Here is a 20673-nt window from a genome sequence, read left to right as displayed (position 1 = left end):
ATTTTATTGTGAATGTAAAAGTGATGCAATGCCTACGCTGCAATGTGCACTAACACAAAAACCATATAATATTAATAATACGTACACAGACACAAATCTTTTTTTTCTTCCATTCACCCCGCCCCACCCCCTGACGAACCATTAGCTTGCCAGCTATCTAGCGATCTAAAAGTAAACTGCGGTGAGAAAAAAAAAGCACAACAGTCGGCTTTTTGTTGAGGATGCTGCTTTGAGAATAAACACAATATATATACTGTACACACTTCAAATAAATCCTTTGAAACGCATTGAACTGGCGAGTTACGAGTGGTCGTGATGGATGACGACAGTTGAAGTGTAACTTGAACTCTATCACCCCGCCCCCAGTCATCAATTATGATCTATTTGACTGATGCCAAAATAAGTGCTCGGCCGATTAATGAAGTGTAGGACAAAAGTAAATACCAGCAGAAATGAGCGTTTCTAACATGAAACTTATGTTAATAGATGCAGTTTCTATCTCCCTGTTCAATGTACAACGGCGTAGAAGTAGTCCTTCCATGACAAGAGCTGAAAACACATTTTCCCTCTGTACCCGTGTTAAAGCGCATCTAACTGCAGCCCTTTTTGTGTGTGTCTTCAGGATCGACCAACATCTTTACCCCCACCAGCCTGCTGGAGCAGCTCAAGGCCATGAACAAACCAGACGAAGAAGTGACGAGTTAAAAATCTCTGCCCTCGCTCGTCCAATCTCTCTCCTCCTTACTTTCCTATTTACATCAACCATTACCTTTCTTCTGTATGCATCTTGCTTGAGGATAATAATAATTAAAAAAAAAAAAAAAACGTCATCAAAGATGACAAGAAAATATATGTTCTCACAAAAGAGTAAAAAAAAAAACAAGTATTCTCATGTTTTGCAACGGATGCAAAGAAACGACTTGATTGAGGTATCCATAGAAGACGGCCATTTCAAAGGGAACACACCAAAATGTCAGCGTGTACTGTATGCTATAAAACCTGCTAGAATATGTCAAAGGTCAATCTATCCTTGTTGGTCATCCTGGGATACCTGCTTCGGGTCAGTGTCGTGAAAGCGGGTGGAGGAGGGATGTGCCATTTGAGAGGTTCGAGTTGTAAAATATAGCATATCAATCAACATGCAATATATATATAAATATATTTAACCGGGGAGGAGTTGCCCCCTGCCGCCCATTTGAGATGTTTGTATCAAAGTAGCATGCTTGGACGTGTCTGGACTGTTAACTGTGTTTGTATCCCGTGTGGATGTGTTTGGGGAGCTAGCTTTTCTTTTCCACCAAGATTGTGTTTTGGATACTCTACTGAAAGACCTTTCCGCTTCCCAAAACGTCTACGGAAGCATCCGCGGGGCTCAGCTTGCGGCTCCGCGCGTGAGCTCAGACTATGCAAATTCACCACACGAACGCTTTCGCCGTCACTTGAGGGATCGTTGTGGTCCGGTCACTTGGTGATTTTGAAGCAAGTCATCCCTCCGCCGACAGCCCAGATTATGAAGTATTCAACTGCCCCCCCCCTTCTCCAGACGCCGGACAATGTCATGTTTTCATGTTAAATGAATACGCTAAACAATGATGTCCAAACTAGAGCCCGGGGGCCATTTGCGGCCCTCTATCCATTTTCAGCGGACCGCGACATGTCCCCTGCTCTAAAAAATATATATTACAAATGACATGAGACATGGTTAGTTAGAAAAACTGAAGGTGGGCAGAGTGAGAAAGGAGAGAACTTTTCTCTATATTCCAAGATTTAAATAAAAGAAGAACATCATGTATCTTCAAAATGCTGTCGTGAATAACGAGAATTCAATGTCAGAGCTAAAAATAGTTTCTTCCACTTTGTGCTCTATGAATATTTATGAAGACATCACATCAGCGATCCTCAAGTCACTGAAAAATGGTCACCTTACTAGTTAGTTCTTTTTTCGGTTTGAACGTGGCCCTTTCATCCTTCTATTTTTTTCTGCATGCGGCCCTCAACCAAACAAGTTTGGACACCCCTGCTCGAAAAGAAGCCCTCTTGTGTTTCAGTATTGTATCCTGTCAGTCTTATTATTGCTTCGTAATGACGTTTCATCGGAACATGCACTGTGTAGGTGTTGTGATGCCATATGTTGCTGTTTAGCGTCTCACTGTTGGATGTTTCGGACTGTGAAGTAGTGCTAACTTTCCTTTATGAAAGCCAATAAGACGCCACTGTATTTGCGATGTTTTAGCTGTAGCTGTTAGTTGGAAACAAACGAAAAAAAAAGAATACCTATATTTTCTTTGCCTGATTTTCCGCTGGTGCAAATGTAAATCCTCTCCGATGGTGAATGGCTTTGCAAGAGAAAAACAAAACCCCCACATTTCCTCCATCCCTTTCCTCTTACCCAGCCAAACAAGTTGAATATTGCACTTCAAGTTTTCTGTGCTGCAAATGCTTACTCGTGTCTATTTTTGTTTCAATTTATTTGCCGTTCTAGCGGATGAACTGTCAAATTGCTTGATTTCGTTCCCAATTTCCATCCGTCCATTATCCGAACCGCTTATCCTAATCAGAGAAAAGTATCAGCACATTAGTCTGTCGTTAAATTGTTTAACTTATTGGGAATGTATGTTTGCGAGTGTTGAAGCACAAACAATACTTCCATGTGTAACATATATGTACTAAGGCTGTCGAATAAATTGGCTTCCATTACTTTTGAGACTCGTCAGTTATTGGTCACGGTCGCTAAATGAACAATGAATGCAGTCGTGGTCATACAAAATTCAGTAAGTCGTCGTGTATATTTAACACTTTTCAACCTTTACGTCTCCTTCACAGAGAGCACCAAGAGAAACATTTCAATGGAAAAATTACTCAACAGGTGGATTTTTAGAATAAAATGCAGGTAAATAAATGCTGACTGGATAGAAATTTTACAGTTTTATGTTATGTTCAGTGCACATTTGTGGTTTTATGTTTATACAATCCCAACACGATAGTGGATGAATACATACAAAAAAATAGATCACGAGGTCTAAAAAAATATCGTAAAAGCCTCACCCCAAAGGTCAATGTAAAATGTGAGATTTTACAAGTTCCTCAAGCTCCCATCTCGTTTCAACTTGGGGATGGATGGCGTTCATTATTAGTTTTATTTGAAGCCTCCATTACCGTCACCATGCGTCCTAAGAGTCCAATCAGTGACTTTGTGTCCTCCTCCATCCTGTGCATCAGCTCTCTACTAAACTGGAAGAACCGTTCGTCCGATCGCTCCAAAAATTCCAACAGGCCATCGCTTGGTCGCTTCCTTTTCGCTGTGCACAACAAGAATTGAAAATAAACAAAGTGATTCCAGGTTATGGGAAATGGGTTCTCGTCCCTCCGTGCTCAGTCGTAATCAGAAAAATAAAGAAACCCAATTCGCCGGCTATGCTTTGACAGTGCAAAAACTTATTTCTGTGTCTAAGCCCAAAAATCGTACCCCTTTTGGTTGTTGTTGAACTTTCTTTGGAGCTGCAGGACGGTGAAGGCGAGTCACATGGGAGAGGTGCCGATGGTGGTGGAAGGTCGTCGCTACTATCGACCGACATAACCTCAGCAAACAAACCTAAAAAGAACACAGCGATGATGTTGAATAGTTTCAAAACACAATCAAGTGATGTGTGCCTACATAGTTTCAGTAAGGGGTGGCCAAACTTTCAAGATCTACTTTTTAAGCAACCAACCGCGTGCGATCGACGCGTTTCCGCATGTGCACGCATACCCACATGCATGCCAGGATGAGCAACGGCCAGAACGGCCCCGAACATGAACCAAACAGAAAATTAAAGTCGATACAATAGTTTGCGAGTTAGTGAAAAGGATTTACTGTTCGTGACCTTCGATGATGGGGTGAAAGCTGAAAATATAAAATCGTACCTCTTCTGCCATTGTTTGTTGCATTTATTGCTGTATTGCAATAAAGGGGTGGAGGTGGAGGTGTGTTGCTGTCTGCTTTAATGACGTGGTCATCGGTGGAAAAACCTAGAAATAACAATCCAAAAGCAAAAAGAGGTTTAGAATGCAACAGGATAAACTAACTGACCACATACATGAAAATACCGAAGAAGAATCTTTTCACGTCTGCTATTGATATGCATGTGAATAGATCTTATTGATAATCAAAGGCAAATCCCCAAAAAGATTATTGAGCATTTAGAGATTTTCCAGATTCACATTCTTTTACTCTGATGGCATTTTTAGACCCGACTGTTAGATGATATGCGGATGCATTATTTTGGTTAAAAAAAATAAAATTTTTTTTTAAAAAATGACCCGATGTAGTCCATAAAATATTTTCATTTACTGTTCGTGACCATCGACGATGGGGTGAAAGCTGGAGAAAAAAAAAAATCGTACCTCTTCTGCCATTGTTTGTTGCACTTATTGCTGTATTGCAATAAAGGGGTGGAGGTGGAGGTGTGTCGCTGTCTGCTTTAATGACGTGGTCATCGGTGGACAAACCTAGAGATAACAATCCAAAAGCAAAAACAGGTTTAGAATACAACGGGATAAACTAACTGACCACAAGCATGAAAATACTGAAGAAGAACCTTTTCACATCTGCTACTGATGTGCATGTGAATAGATCTTATTCATAATCTAAGGCAAACCCCCCAAAAAACATTATTGAGCATTTATAGCTTCAACAAAAAGGGGGGAACTCTCCAATCCAACCTGTTCGGCCATCATTTTTTGCATTGTCGACCGGGAAGGAAGGTGACGGTGGGTGGCACAGGCGTGATGGTGCAGCAGTATCGGCTGTAATCATGTTGTCGTCAACAGACAAACCTAGAAATCACATCCCAAATGAAGAACGGTGTTGAAACATGCTGTGTGTTTGTAGCAGTCTTATTATGCGCAGGCGTTGCATTGGATTTGGCGCAAAAATACTGGCTTAAGACCAGAAAGCTGAGAAAACGAGCATTATTTATTCCATGACTTCAATGACAACGGCAATCAGTTCACAAACCCAATTGGAAAATAAGGACACCGTTTGCCAAAATCAATTGTGCCTCTGCCGGATACAGCCAAGAAGTGCAATTGATTTGACCTCAATCGCTACAATCAATTTGAATTAAAAAATACGGATTAACTTGACATTTTAACTTTTAACCTTTTCGTTTGAAATTTCTCACTGTTGAATGTGTGAAGTCGTAACTAACAACATTCACTTTCTGATGACGCAGCATCAGGAGTAACTGGGGGTTCAGCATCTTGCACTATGACACGTGACGAGGCGGGGGGTGACAAATCCACAACCTCAACCATATTTGGATGACATTACAGGGGAAAATATAGGATAGGCTTACCAATGCCCGCGGATGGGTCAATGATGCTCTCCGGTATTGCAGAGGCAGGACTGACGGTCTCCATCAATGGGGGTGGGAGCGTGTTACCGAGCACAGACTCCATCATTTCATAAAATGGCATTTGTGCCAGGTCACTGGGTTTCAGGTGTTTCTTCTTGTCCCTATATTCCATTTTCAGTTTCTTCAACTTGTTGTTGATCTGTTCCGTGGTGCGGTTGAAGCCCGCACTCGCCATCTCCAGCCGAATGAACTCCATCATCAGCTTGGCCCTGCCTGCAAAATTGTTCCGTGACTCGGGGGACGACCACAATGCGATGAGACAGCCCGTCTCCTCCACGGACCACTCTTGTTTCTGCTTCGCTTCAACGCTTCGCCCTCGGCTGTTGCGTCTGTGGCCATAGATGGCTTCCATCTGACCTAACCACTTCCAATCGCTTCTGTACAAACTGCCGCGGCGACCGTGGTCCTTTATGGCTTTGTAGTCACTCTTCATCTTTTTCAGTTTTTCTCTGCAAGTCTGAGAACTGCGGTCAAACCCGTGCGTGGCCATTTGCTGGGAAAGTTCCAGGTAGGCTTTTTCAGTTCGGGGTCCGTCCAGTTCTTGCTGTATCTTTTCCTCAGCCACCAATTTCAAGAAAAGTGCGACCTCGCTCTCTGACCACCGAGTGAACTTCCGTGTAGCCATGATACGAATAGAATAACTGTAAACGAATCATCTGAAGAGAGTTGGTATAAAAATGGAGGATTGTACTTGGCTCTGGCGCGTCTTGTCGCTTGGTGATGACGTACCGCGGGACCCAATACCCAGACTACACTCCGTAGTCGTCGCTGAAGTGTGCTCATAGTCGAGGTGTCCGTATTGTCCGAGAGCGCAGGTTACGAGCGTGTTGCAAAAATTGGGACAGCGCGTGTATTGCGTCATCGACATTCGCCAGTATAGTGTGTCTCGTCATTAAATATGGCGACACCGGTGGTTGTTGTTTTGGTAATTGTCATGCTTAGAATTTTAAGAAGTAAAAACTTGGGCTTTGACTTTCTGCCGACGGCAACCATGGCTCCATCATTTAAGGACCCTGCACGATCTGCGGCACAGGCCGTTAAGGCAACTCCACTACAACAAAATACATTGGTGACTTTAAAAAATACTGGCGGCACAGTGGCTCCAGTACGCCAGCTACGTGTGTGAGGAAAAGCATATTAGAAAATGGATGGATGATACATATTAGTCAGGTCACTTTCTGGTAATGGGATACACAGTATGCTAGGACCAAAAAGTGTTAAAACATATTGTTTTAATTTATAATTTAACAGAGAGTACTCGTAGACAGATATAATACAAGAATAGCACGTGTAAAAGTGAAGGGTATTCATACTTACATGGTACTTTAGTTTTCTGGCCAATGTAAACTTATGGGCGTCATCTTCATTTACACTACTTTGCTAAATAACCTCCCTGTACAATGTTGATCACACAATAATCCGTATTTCACAAACTGTTTAACCTTTATACGGCTGCTATATCGTGTAAAAGGTTTTGTGAGAAGTCACTGCGCCTGCACCAGGCGGGCTCTGGGAACAGACGCACCGTGAGTCAGTCAGAGTTGGAATTGGAGCGGGACTTGGAGAGTCGCTCCAGAGAGCGCATGCCTGCTGTCAGTGAACGCACCATGTTTTTTGACACGTCTTTTATCTTCTGCGCAGCTAGGAGGGCTTCATCCACAGAGCATTCCGGAACAACGCACGGCGAGGGGCGCGACCTCTCCTCTTCTTTGCTACTGTCCACCTTTGAGGGAGAGCTTGTGTTGTTGGTGCACACGTGAACGGGTTGAGGTTGGAGATACAGGCTAAAAGTAACAAAACAGTCATCAAGTCACACATTACAGCTCTCATGATTAAAATTGGTCAATTGTGTGTATATATGTGTGTGTGTGTGTGTGTGTGTGTGTGTGTGTGGGGGGGTTCAAGTGGACATGTCCCTTACAGCAACGGTGTAGGACACAATGACGGGCAGACAGCAGGTGGTGCCGCTTTGTTGGGAGACTCCAATGGTGTGCAGCTGGAGATCTTGGAGGCGTTTGAGTCTCTGCAACAGTCTGTGAAAAGTAGCATGTCAGATACTCCCACTAATACTTTGACACACTGACAACACACACTACTCTTTGTTTGATTTAAATACATTTCTCAGAAGAGGCCGAATATAGATTTGTCTGGTACATGTCCCACCTTATGCTCCTCATCCCTTTTACAGTCATGGTTTTTTATTGAACACACAAAAACAACCACGTGGCCTCCTCACCTTGCTCATTGGCTGTCTTGGTCTCGGAATGTCCACAATGGGGACAACGATGACAATGACAGGAACAGAACTGGGGGGGCTCTCGGTGGCCACCTGCTTGTTCCGAAGGTTACAAACAACCACAATGAAAAGCGACAAGTCAAAGAGCATTAGTCGATTCGGGGAGACAAAAGACAAGAGTGGCGACGGGTTGCTGCTTACTTTCAGAAGACACTTTGTGATGTGACAAACACTGAGAACAAGGAAGAACTCCGCTTGTCCGGCCATCATTGTCGTCTGCGCGCTCGGCACTATCCCGCTCTGCAAAACATACAAATCAGATGTCATGCAATCCCGTAACTATATTCTCCTGGCTTGGCGATGAGTTTTTAAACACATATTCTTCTTACTTATGTGCTGGACTTGGGCACTTGCGTATGAAAGTTGGCTGTCAGTTGCTGCAATAGATGTTTGTGTGGATCTTGACACCAGAAGTCGCCGAGCAGCATTTTCGTCCTCTGTCGCAGTTGCTGAAACATTTAAAAAAAAAAAAAAAATCATCACTTATGGGTGATCGTGTTCAATGGTCGTGCATTGAATAACACGTAAATATAAACGTACAAAAAGATCTTGAATGTTGCGTAATGAAGGGTACAGTGTTATCGCGGATAAACATACATGTGTCACGTCGTGTTTGTTGTTTGTGCGTCAATCTTTTTCTGGCTGTGCGTCTCATCACCTTCTCCACCTCATTGTCATCGATGGACCATTTCTTCCTGCTGCTTCCACCGACGTCGCTTGAGTGGTCTCGACACCTAAGGCAACAATTTGTAGTCATGCCCAGAAGGACACGGATGATCGGTTATTCTACAAATATAAGCACAATGTCCAGCATTGAGGGCTTGGCCGGTCATTTATCAATGGTATAAAGACCAGACCATATCATTGCAGGACTTTTCATGTGGTCCCTTCATTTGGAATGAAACAAAAAAAAAAAAGATAAAAGGCGGGAAAAATCATTGTTACACTTGAACAGATGACTCTCAATATGGGATAAAAAGCACTCCAGAACCACTGTGCATAAAGTCTACTGCGAAGAAATGAACCAACCTGAGGGCATGTGAGGTTCTGTGTTGCGTACAGTTGCCTTGAGTGGAATTAGTTCCAGAAAGGGGCTTCGCCATGCGACTCTCCCCTATGTGTGCTGGCGTGGTGGACTTGATGGACTGCGAAGCCTGGCTAGAATCACTATGAAGAACACAAGTTTAAAGTCACATCTAGTAGAAAGTGCAATAGCATTTTTGAACCAAAATCGAGATCTCTCCCCCCCCACACACACACACACTGCAACTCATGTCAAAGGTCAATAAAAGCGCAGGAAATGTGAGCACAAACACTCAAGAGACGACAGCGCCCAAATCAATCCGTGCATGTCAACCTTGACGCACATGAGTGATTCCACACCAAACCATGCAGGGGCCAAGACAGAGTAGGCTACCTCTTCATATGTAACCGAACACATTAGCAGCCAGGCCTGAAATTAAAATACACGAAATAATGTTTGATGTCTTTGCAAAAAAGGGCTCGGTCAGCAAAAGCATTTCATGAGCTGTCAAGACTGATCTACAAACAAATGGTTTCAAAAGTCCTGCGTCTAAATGTCCGGAGGGATGCTTTGTTTGCGCAGCCGTTCGTTGTTGTCATGGCAGCTGCTGCGTCACACACTCACTTGCAAGTCACCACCTGACTGGACCTCTGCGTTTTAAAAGAGTCGCCATGGTGACGACGGACAGTGGAGCAGGAGGAGCTTGGGGAGGAACAGGGGAGGGTTTCTTCATACTGATCACTTTGTATGTCTTCAGACACAGGATGGGCTGGGGGAGACAAAAGTCAGCAAGGAGTCTTAATTCATGGTTAAAATTAATGATTGAAATAAAATATTTGAAAGTTAGACATTTTTGTGACTGGTGTAAATCATGCACAGCGCACGGCGTAACTCCGCACAGAGGCAGGTTAGACCCGATGTTAAGAGTATCACGGACGAGTGCAGGCCAGAGGACCTGTGAGCGGGAGGGCTGCGCTGACGTGGGTGTCTGCCAAATTGGGAATTGCGCGTGGCGACACAAAAATCAGATTTGCTGTCCACAAAAACAGAGGCCAGAAGAAACTGACTGGCAACTCACTTATTTCACTGTCGGTCCTGATTGAGTCTGTCTGATGGACCCGCTGCCTTTGGGTGCGCTCCCCCGGACAGGATCCCCTCATCGCCTGTTGGAAATATTCACTGGGTTTGCGTGACGTGCGCCTGTGCGACTGCGAGGAGTCACCAGATGGTGTGGCGGTTCGGATGGTCTGAGGCTTCACTGAGCTGACTTCTGCAGGCCCTGAAACACTGGCGCACCAGGAAGCAAATGAGGACAGACAAAAAGAGCAATGAAAAGAACAGAAGGAGGATTTATTGTCAGCGTTGGAATCAAGAGACAACTGAGGGAAACACCATCGGAAAAGAAGTCAACGCTATGTGTGTCATGACATTTATGTTGTGAAAAGTACACCGTATCTTTGCTGCGAGAGAGTCAAGGCGCCCTACTCACCGCTTTGAGGCTCTCTGCTGGCAAGGGTCGTGAGTTGCGGCCGAAATCTGATGACTGCACTCAGAACCAACAAAGCCGCTATCGGTTCCTGGAGAAATGCCTCCGTCCTGGCTCAACACAGCACACGTCATTTAACTACGACACGCGCACATACGACTCAACTCAATTTTCTGTCGGCCTTCACAACTTAGTCAAAATGGTCAAAAATGGCCGCCACCGGCCAGCTCTCCCAATTTGAGAGAAACAGCCGGCATTAAATGAATGAGGTCGGCGGGTCCCTGCTGACCTGAGAAAGCACTCTCCTCATCCCGGTTTGAAGATCGGCGCTTCTCTTCTCTAATGCGCTGATTTCTGCCAGACTGCACTGACTGCTGCTGCAGGACTTCCGAACCTCCTTCCTCCTCCTGCTCGCAGGAGTTGGTGTGAGATGCACGGTTGGACTCCTGCATCAACGCAACACGGTGCAACGTGAAACAGAAGACAAAGCATAAAATAACAAATTTGTTTGTGCTTACTGATCAACGTCTGTGACTTGTTCATCGCATCCTTTCTTGTGGGAAGAATTCAGGTTGCCCGGCCCAACTTCCTTGTTGGTCAGCTTGACTGAATCAAGCGACAAAGGTGTATGTTGACTCTGGGAGGAGGGACAAAAATATTTTTTAAATGCCTTGACGTTTGAAGATCGGCGCTTCTCTTCTCTAATGCGCTGATTTCTGCCAGACTGCACTGACTGCTGCTGCAGGACTTCCGAACCTCCTTCCTCCTCCTGCTCGCAGGAGTTGGTGTGAGATGCACGGTTGGACTCCTGCATCAACGCAACACGGTGCAACGTGAAACAGAAGACAAAGCATAAAATAACAAATTTGTTTGTGCTTACTGATCAACGTCTGTGACTTGTTCATCGCATCCTTTCTTGTGGGAAGAATTCAGGTTGCCCGGCCCAACTTCCTTGTTGGTCAGCTTGACTGAATCAAGCGACAAAGGTGTATGTTGACTCTGGGAGGAGGGACAAAAATATTTTTTAAATGCCTTGACGAAGATAATAATGCTAAATTTTGATTACAACTGATGGAGGTGTATTAAGATAAGGCAAGTTTATTTGTCCAGTGAGCCCTCGTTCCGTGAGACGCACGGTTGGACTCCTGCATCAACGCAACACGGTGCAAGGTGAAACAGAAGACAAAGCATAAAACAACACATTTGTTTGTGCTTACTGATCAACGTCTGTGGCCTGTTCATCACATTTTTTCTTGTGGGAAGAATTCAGGTTGCCCGGCCCAACTTCCTTGTTGGTCAGCTTGACTGAATCAAGTGACAAAGGTGTATGTTGACTCTGGAAGTAGGGACAAACATTTTTTTTAAAATGCCCCGATGAAGATAATAATGCTAAATTTTGATTACAACTGATGGAGGTGTATTAAGATAAGGCAAGTTTATTTGTCCAGTGAGCCCTCGTTCATCGCGGCGGTTACGCCCCAAAAAGAACCCGCGATAGGCAAAATCCGCGAGGTAGTCCGTGTAACGGCTTCTAAAGGTTTTCTAGAAAGACTTGACGAGTCGACCAATGCTCAACAGCATCCATCGCTGACGAACACCATTTCTTGGTGAAAAAAAAATCTACAATTGCACAATGTACAACTTAAACCCACAATAGACATGACCACATACCATTTCGCCTTCTAAACAGGAATTTACGAGTTAATTAGAAGAAACTGAAGCCACCCACGCTTCCGTCTCTTTCCTCAAACTGACGTAAACGTCTTCCTAATCAACACAAACCACTTCCTGCCACTCAAAGCAACCCTCAAATGTAACAGCAGGGGGCACAATAACCTAAATAAATATGGCGTCTTGAGTAAATAACATGTCACAAATACAGTAGCTGTTCCAACTAAACTCACATCAAAAAGAGTGAGACGGCGCAGGCCAGAAAAAAAAAAACGACTCTAGTCGAGACAAGAGACGGGCGACGTTACCTCAGCGCGAGAATCGTCACATGCAGGGGATTTTTGGGCTTCAGGTGAAAGAGAGCGAGCAGAATCAGCAGCGCGGGAATTCCGATCCACCCTCTCTTTCAGCTCATCCATATGCTGCCCACATTGGTAAATGAACTCCTCCAGCTCCCTAACACGCAGAAGCGACGCGAACATGTAAAAATTGACAAAAAGTCCTGAAAAATGGAACCCAGTCCTCCTACCGATCGGGGTCAAAGTGGCTGTGCTCTGCCCCTTGCTGCTGTTGGACTTTGTGTTCTTTCCTGGCTGCCAGGTAGCCCTTTTCCAAAGAGTCCAGTCCTTGATAAAGTTGTGTAAGTCCCTACACAGAAGGGTCGGTTGATGAGTGGGAATATGTGCAAGCCGGCAATTTTGTCAAAGGATTCCAAATAATTCGCTTCACCTTCACCTGTTGGAAAGGCATTTTGCTCTTCAGAAATTCCTCAAAATGTTGGAGCTGGGGGGGAAAAAAAAAAAAAAAAAACGCCACATTATGAAATGAACCCCCCCTCACGCATTAGACATCAGAATAACATATGAGAAGTCGACGACCTGCTGGAGGAACTTGTCGGCTTGTGCGAAGAGCGCATTTGCCACCTTGCGATTGCCTTGGGACTCCAAACTCTTTGAAATGGAGGAAGATAAACATAGGGTGGAGGAAGCTCCTGTTCGAGGGAAGGAATACATTCTTCGTGTTAAAGTTCATTATCCGTGAGATAAGGGTCAAAAAATGCCTCGTCTTGAAATGCCGGGTTCATCTGTATGTATTGTTTTTTTTAAGCATCGCCAAAACCACACTCGCAATCATTGCATGAGTGTGATATCCTGCGTCAGAGCAGAAGTGAGGATGATGACGAATTTACTGATGTGTGTGCTGGGTCCACTCGGCTGAGGAGAAACGGCGCTGGGCTGCGCTTTCTGAGCTTGAGGAAAGTCCAGCCGCATGAACTTTGAAGGCTCCGCGTGTTGTCCCAGTGGCACGACGTGAGCGGGCATTTGCTGCTCAGAGTATAGGTTCACCTTGTGGGAAATGGAAAGGAAACCAAACGGTGTCACTCCCCGTGGCAAAATCGTGTAGCCGACCTCACATCCACGACAGTTTCCTTCGCGACTAACATAACCCGGTCGGTCAAAGGAGAACGCATTTATCAGTGCTTCATTTTCCTCATTCCTCTCATGGATTGGTGCCGATTAGAAAGTGGCTCATTGAAAACCACACAGTTTTTTTTCCTTGCTGCTCTGTCTCTCGAGTTAGTAAGCTAGTACAGGGCTCCCTTCACTGCGGTTAACGCTAATTGTGACATATGGCGCTGAAAATCAATGACGACACCCCAACGGAGTTGTTACAAATCCTTGAGCTGCTTTCCCAGATCAATGTTTTTTTTTTCCTCTTTTCATTTACTCGTGACAGAGTTGCAACGAGCAACTCTTTTCTTTCTTTTTTTTGTAACACCCGATGAAATGAAAGCAGTCAATGAAAGTCACCAATTTGAACAGCGGTTCAAGATGATCAAACCTTGGCTTCCAGCCGCAGCCGATCAATTGTGTTCGCCGCTTCGGCGTACTTCGTCAGCAGTCTGCCATGGTCCTCCTTCCAGCCAGAGAAGAGAGAACGTGGAGGAAAAAAAAGAGAAAAAGAAGTAAATAAATACATATACAGATGATGATTTTGTGATGTAAATATAAAATGACAGAGATGGAAAATGTCCTAACGGGGGTGCGTGTTTTAAAAGTATGCGTGAGGAGAAGGGAAAGAAACTGGTCAGAGAAACGAAGACGATGCCTTGGCTAAGAGTAACATTCTTTGAAGGTGCCGCATGAATGAGTGGGCGACAACCTCCCGTACTTTTCATTTATCCTAGCAACGGGATGGGGCGTAAATTAAATGGCTTCTCTGAGAAAAGGCGTCCGTTTTCCCCAGCTGTACCTGGAGCTGATCGAGCAGGATATCGGCCTTCTGGTGGGACCGGAACTCCTGAGGCACGGTGCCGGCGGATGTTCTTTTGTTCAAGTCTAATGGTGGCTGAGGTCCGTCCGTCGTGTTCAGCAGAACTTCTTTGACAATGTCAGCAGGAGATTTAAAGACAACGGGGGCCTCTGGCGTCAGGGACTTGGGAGGATTCTTGGAAGACCATCTGCTCTTGGGAGGCTTGTAATCCCCTTTCGGGAAAGACACCCTCGGCTTGACTTTGGACAAATCTGGAACCCAGTGACTTGGGTAGCCTTTTCTGGAACAACAACAGGGTTAATCATTAAAAGACAACAAGCAAAGTGCAGAAAAGAGAATCGCTGCGGTACAAGAAGGATTCCAAATGATTCATGGACGGTGGCACCTTGAGATGCAAGTTGAATTTGTCGCGTGGTTGCGCTAATAAATCAAAAGACTCTCATCTCACTTCAACCTAGATGCTAATTAGCATTTGCCAGCGTACTGAAAGACAAAGCTATGTGGTTGTTTCAAATACACCAGTGTCAGTGTCTTTGATTTATGTTGGTAGTAACATAAAACTTCCACTCTAAACAGCTTGAAGCCTTTTTTGGATCGTTTACTATTTTCCAAACCGCTGCTTGGTATAAAGTGTGCTGACTTCACAGTCTGTCGCCAAACAAAAATATAACACAAGTAGTATTTTTTATTGGGGGGCGGGTGGGGGGATTAAAACACAAATACAAGTTGGAGCAAGTATATGATAAATTATTGACATTTATGGGACAATGTTAGCTAGCACAACAAAGTCAAAAAGTTGTTTGCTCCAAAACAATTGGTAGAGGTGTTCCAAAGGACAATTTGTTCAGTCAAGTCTCATTTCTTTGTTGAATATGCGGAGAAGTCATTTTATACATTAGCTAATCGTAAAATATTTGGTTGAAATGTCCCAATTTAAAATGTTATTTCGACAAATCATCTCAAGGCACCGCTGTCGTTGAATTACCTGGATTCGTCCGCTCTCCTGGGAGTGTGACGGCAATCTTCCTTTGGTTTGTTGTGAGAACTGGTCCGTGGAAGTGCAGCCTCATGACAGGGCTGTGACCTTGGCCCCGGTGAGGGAGAGGGTTTTTTAAGACCAGTCTGTGAATTCTCACTGCTCTGTGGTTGAGGAGAGAGAACATCTTCTTGGTCTTCTTCTTCTTCAGAGCTTTCTTGGTGGTGAAGGCTGGACACGCAGCTCATGAGGCTGTGAGTGTCTGGAAAGTCCGTAAAGCACATGTCTGGAACAGTTTCACTAGCGATCCCTGGAGCAGCGGCCATTTCCTCCAAAGTAAAACGGCACAGGTGAGAGAACACGGGAAGAGTTGGACGGGAAGAAGCCTGCTGCGTTGGACACTGAGGTTTGCAATCTCCATTGGCTTCCACCATCAAGGACGGAGACTCACAAAATTGGCGCTTACTGCTCCTTTCTGACTCTTTGCTATTGTTGACTGGTCCGTTTCGCAAAGCCCACTCACCTTCTGTTCCATCTCTCTCCCCCTGAGCCGTGTCCGAGTGTGAGTCCCGCTGGGAGAAATACTCTGTCTTCTGTCCTTTTGGTGTCTCCCTCTCGTTTGCCTTGGCCTGATTATGTCCTCGTTCTTTTAAGACGCAAACGTCATCACAGACTATTAAAAAAACAAAAAAAATGCAGTCGAAGAAAATGCTGTTAAGTTTCGCAAGTATTGCAGTTTTCAATACAATGATCAACGCTAAAACAATAAATACAGTCGTATTATTTAGGCCGATATTGAAAGCTGCCTCAAATACATTCATGTACAGTCAGCTGAAGTCTCCTCGACAATAAAAATAACACTTATTATTATTGAAACAATTCATGCACACAGAATAAGAGAAGAGAATTTTTTCATATCGTGCATCACAAATAAATAGTCTTAAACAATATGAGTGTGTTTCTGTGTGTGTGCGCGTGCGTGTAAATGTAAATATATACTGTAGCAAAGTATCAGTTATGTTTGCACATGTTACAGGTGTTTAATGACTCACAGGGTGACAGTACATCCTCATCTTCAAGACGTTCATCGAGGGTGGAGCAGAGTTCATCAGGTGGCATATCTGGTACCACACAGACAGCAAGACCTTCTGGGATGGCGTGTCCAGGAGATGAGGTTCCGTTACATTCTGCATTGTCATCATGTTCCCGCGGGTCATCCACGAGCGTCAATCCAATGATGCCATTCTCATCCATCTGACCGTAAAAGTCGTCATCTTGTTCTTCCTCCTCATCCCACGCATCTTCCGACGTTTCAGAGGTGGCGGGTGAGACGCACGTCGGAGCAGGAGTCCAAGAGAGGACGCCCGTTTTGGTGTTCTTGACTGTCTCCATTCACTTGCCGGTTTTTGGTGACTCAACTCTGAGGTGAGGAAATGTTGCAGGCTTGCTCTCGCGGTCCCATCCGTGAGCTGCTTGAAGTCAAGTTGTCCCGGGGAAGTCTTTGAATGCAGCTCCTGAAATGTGACAAAACACTGTTCAACAAATAACGCATAAAAGCACTTCAGAAATGAACTTGAGGCCCATTTTAGTGACTTCAATTTATTTTTGTGGGTCTGACTCAGGAAATGTTTTCATTAGCCAATAGGGCTGTTCCTATTGGGCCATAAAAACTTGACGGCATCGATTCTAACTCTTGAATCACATCAGTTGAAAAGTAACAAAACAAAATAGTCACTTTTTAAAAGTGAAAATTGAACAAAACATGCCCATGCAGTTTACACATTTTCGATCCCATGGCATTCATCTTTTTGTTGATGAACTAGAGAACTCTGCTGTGACAACACATGGCCAGGCAACTATGCAATGTGACCGTGAAAAAACGCTCCTACAAGCTGAATGTTATTTGTTTTGTGACATTTAATATAGAACTGATGGAAAAGAAATGGGAATTTTTAAATAGCAAGCGTTTGTGCCCCACGGGCAGTGGACTTGAAGCTGCAAACACATCCAATACCACCACTCTGTTGAACTGGAAAAAAAAAAAAAAACACATAAGGCAACAGTCCCTGAAAAAATACGCTCTCAATTGGCCGCACTGCTTCTTCAGTAGCCCAGATTAACACAAGGAGATTGTTATCTTGGTGCAGCTGGCATTCTCTCTAGCATTCTCGACACAACTATTCCACCCATGTGGTCATGGTGGAGTACTCGCCCAACGGACCTTCACGTTGGCTAACATGCCAAACATTTTTTCACAGTGCCATTTTAGAGACCGCAAAAGAATGAGTAGAGACGGTTCAGCGGCTGAACCAACGCAGGACACGTTTAGAAAGGAATGAGGAGAAACTCAAGTGAGGAAACCACAAAATACCGTCGGCAGGTGTCCAAATATGGCTTGGGAGTAAATTCAGAAAAGACTATGCGGAGACAGAAAATAAATAAACGCACCTGTTTTCCTGGACATGCTACAATCAACTGAGGATTTTCCTCCGTGACCGTAGCGCGGGGGGATTAATCTGCATTTAACCCCTTACTGGTGGACTTCGCAGACGCTCACTGATCAGTAAGTGACTATCTCAGGACAGGAAACGCGTAAGCAGATTGGTGCACAGCAAGTAAAAAAAAAACTAAAACAAACTAAAGGGCACCAGCTGAAAAAACGGAATCGGCTCAACTGTTAACACTACTTGAGCAGTCCCCAAATAAGTCTTAGGAGCCAAAAGAAACTGTCTGCAGGATATTTTACAGACCGACTTCCAAACGCAGCGAAGCCAAGCATTGCTGTGAACATGAATAGTAACACAAAAACCACAGTGAGATGTTTGGGAGGACATGATCTGATCCAGCCTCCACAACGCATGAGGGAGTCTTAGAAATAAGCTCCGCGTTCATCTCAACTTCTGCACTTCCTTGCTGTAATAGACACTGTGTCCTAACTAGATACATTCCTTTTCATCACCATCAAACTAATGGCGTTGCGGTTGAAAAGTATCTCCCCCATTGTGCGCCTTGAGCGCAGAACAGAGAGAGACAGTGAAAAAAATGCACTATTGGTATATAAAAAGTATAGTGTATTAACCATTTGTTTGGTTGGCAACTCTATGTATTAAAATAGACGGAAAGCATGCATATCTGTCATGCTCTGTTTGTCAATGTTGGAAAATGAGTGGAGCGTCTTGTTAGGATTGGGGAGGGGGCACAGCGGTTATATTCCATGGTTTGCCCCGGGACCCGTGACTTAGGAGCGGCCCTGTCTATCTCACTGTAAGGCACACTCACATCATGCTCATCTTGCCGGGGGGGGGGGAAACTATTCGCGTTACTTACAATTTAGCGCTTTACCAATCCGAGTCGGTTGAGTCCAGAAAGACTTGCTCAACAACAATTGTCGAGAAATACCGACCCGCCTGGCTGCTGCTGATCTGAGAGACCAACCGAGCACGGACTTAACATCGTACCTGAAGACAAAATATTTTGGGCGACAAATACTCAGTAAATTGAAGATACAAAAGGAGTTATCTCTACCTGAATATAAAAACGTTCGCGGGCAGGATGGCCAAGAATTCAACAGGGTCCGTTGCCATGAACACCACTAAACTGAAAGCAAAGACCCGCCCCTATGTCACCATGACACGCATTCGGCACAACAAACCATGCAAGTCAACTCGTTTCAACTCAGCCCGAAACGTCAAACTAGAAAATAAGCAGATTTACTTTATAGTGCAAATGATCATTTCTACACAGGTACAGACAACGGAGACACGAGGTGGAGTCTTTACGTCTTACAAAGTCACTCCTGACATATTTTGCCAGCACGTGTACACTCCTTGAAAACGACTTTGAATAAACAATGTTCGTACCTTACTTTGGAACATGTTTCACTGGTAGTTTCTGTCGAAGTAGCCCGTTTTGTAAAAATTTAAGACGTTGTAAGTTGTAAACATTGATGAGCATGCTTGCAGAGGGGGGTCACCTACGTAACTTTTGCCAAAAGCCGTTCATTTTGTATACCCTGAGTTTTGTCTCTCAGACGGATGAGCCGCAATGCCTTTCTCAGATCATGACTGTAACAAAGCAGCTCCCCAACCTCGTCACCGTTTATGCTATAGGTGACTGTAGCAATCTAATGTCTACTACATAAATATTAGGTTTATGTAAAGTAAAGTGTGTTTGTTCAAGAATGGAGCCCTAACAGACAAAGTTTAGGATAAATCAAGGGTTATACTCGAATTACCTTGAAGGAGGAGCTTCGTGGAAGATTGACATGGACTACTCGACACGTGACTTGCTGTTAAAAGATTTGCCCACACGGGGACACTATCAACTCGTTTTGTCCCCCGGCTGCATTACATTCATTTCTTTCCGTGTATTTACTTGGCCTTTGATTACTTTAATACGAGTGATGTGAAACATACGTGTTATAAAGTTCCCCACATGCTGCCATGAAAAAAATACACAACAAAACAAAACAAAACTGAATGCCATATCGAGTGTGATGTCAAGCGGTAGCGGTTGCTGGGTGATTTGAACATAATTGTGAATTAATTCATTTTTGGTGATCCATTAATTTTTACTCAGAATGAGCGAAAAAAAATCTTTATGTTCTGGAAGAAAAAAAGGATTTCAGAATGGTCTCAAGCTGAATTGTGTCTGTTTGCCAGACTCAACTGTCATTTGGTGTACATGTGTGAAAGGCAAGACGCCTAGGTTATATCGAAGCAATTGGCTGCTCGTTCACCCGCAGAAAAAAAAATTGAATCTGAGCAAGCCTTTTGGATGAAACATGAATATCTTCAACAAATGAGAAAACCCCTCAAAAACACGCAATTGTTTTTGCGACGGTACTTGGTGTAAAGGGTTCGAGAACCAGCGCCATACAGTATTAGATTGGACACATTTTTAGAAAATGATAAATTTAAAAATCCCGTCATTATCCAGATTCACCCAACTGATTAGTATTCCACAATTTACTTGTGCTATGTTTTTACAGCAGATTGACTTTCAAACAAAAAACACAAAATGAGCCAACCTCTCTGCATCCTTAAAATCACGGCTGACAATTTTGTGCGATTATCTTTATTGAAAAATTAAACACACTTTCTGTATAAATAGCTTTGTATAACCATCCTTGTTCAAATGTGCTGGGAGCAGGCAAACAACAGGAGGACTGTGACAGATGAGAAAGAAAAGCAAAGAGAACAACAACAACAAAAAAAGGCAGATGTAGAGCATCCCAAGGTGGAAGCTAATCAAGAAACAAAGCTAACTGTGGCTAATAGGCGAGGAGGCACAACTCAGTGAAACAGATAAGCCCGATTTAACAAGGAAGTTGGGAGTGAGGGAGCATCTGTCGCAGGGTGCCTGTTGCTGGAGTCGATGCCACCGAGTGAAGGCCGGACCGCCATCATGGTGGCGTCTGATTAATGAGACTGTCTGAAGCTGCCATTGCTTCCTCCAGCGTCTCTCCCTCCCCGCCGGATTTTTAATAGCAGGTCAATGAGGTCCTACTGCTATTGACGCATTTAGAAAAGATTTCGGCGGTATCGGACG

At 44.2% G+C, this 20673-nt stretch overlaps 2 protein-coding genes across 2 annotated transcripts in view; both read right to left on the bottom strand.

The window, feature by feature from the left end:
* The window catches only part of LOC109527062 (uncharacterized), an 8603-nt gene extending 2298 nt beyond the window's left edge, over positions 1-6305 (bottom strand). The window contains exons 1-6 of the mRNA XM_019888748.1: positions 5337-6305; positions 4702-4815; positions 4384-4488; positions 3904-4008; positions 3467-3592; positions 3105-3299 (exon numbers count right to left, since the gene is read on the bottom strand). Of these exons, the coding sequence (XP_019744307.1) occupies positions 3105-3299; positions 3467-3592; positions 3904-4008; positions 4384-4488; positions 4702-4815; positions 5337-6021 (1330 nt within the window). The 5' untranslated portion in view covers positions 6022-6305. The remainder of the gene's footprint in view (positions 1-3104; positions 3300-3466; positions 3593-3903; positions 4009-4383; positions 4489-4701; positions 4816-5336) is intronic.
* Positions 6306-6927: 622 nt separating this feature from the next.
* akna (AT-hook transcription factor) lies at positions 6928-18950 on the bottom strand. Its single transcript, XM_019888747.1, has 20 exons — positions 18649-18950; positions 18451-18581; positions 16176-16637; positions 15647-15796; positions 15133-15385; positions 14127-14427; positions 13716-13790; positions 13063-13219; positions 12752-12864; positions 12603-12656; positions 12403-12521; positions 12182-12329; positions 11420-11538; positions 10879-11010; positions 10492-10648; positions 9355-9485; positions 8722-8859; positions 8351-8426; positions 7318-7419; positions 6928-7119 (listed from the first exon to the last, which is right to left on the bottom strand). Exons 3-20 carry the CDS (start codon positions 16513-16515, stop codon positions 6928-6930), a joined length of 2757 nt encoding a protein of 918 aa, XP_019744306.1. The 5' UTR covers positions 16516-16637; positions 18451-18581; positions 18649-18950.
* Between the last annotated feature and the right edge of the window lie 1723 nt (positions 18951-20673).

The sequence above is a fragment of the Hippocampus comes genome, unplaced genomic scaffold (assembly GCF_001891065.2).
Source record: "Hippocampus comes isolate QL1 unplaced genomic scaffold, H_comes_QL1_v1.1 scaffold347, whole genome shotgun sequence".
In the NCBI taxonomy this organism is placed as follows: domain Eukaryota; kingdom Metazoa; phylum Chordata; class Actinopteri; order Syngnathiformes; family Syngnathidae; genus Hippocampus; species Hippocampus comes.
This window is presented reverse-complemented; position numbering and strand designations above follow the sequence as displayed.

What these genes read in the sequence shown, in the direction of transcription:
- akna (XM_019888747.1), bottom strand. Translation starts at nt 16,515, where the DNA reads ATGGAGACAGTCAAGAACACCAAAACGGGCGTCCTCTCTTGGACTCCT. An exon ending in TGAGGATGTACTGTCACCCT is followed by an intron (nt 15,797 to 16,175) that starts GTGAGTCATTAA and finishes TTTTTTTAATAG; the next exon opens with TCTGTGATGACGTTTGCGTC. An exon ending in GGCTGCGGCTGGAAGCCAAG is followed by an intron (nt 13,220 to 13,715) that starts GTTTGATCATCT and finishes ATTTCCCACAAG; the next exon opens with GTGAACCTATACTCTGAGCA.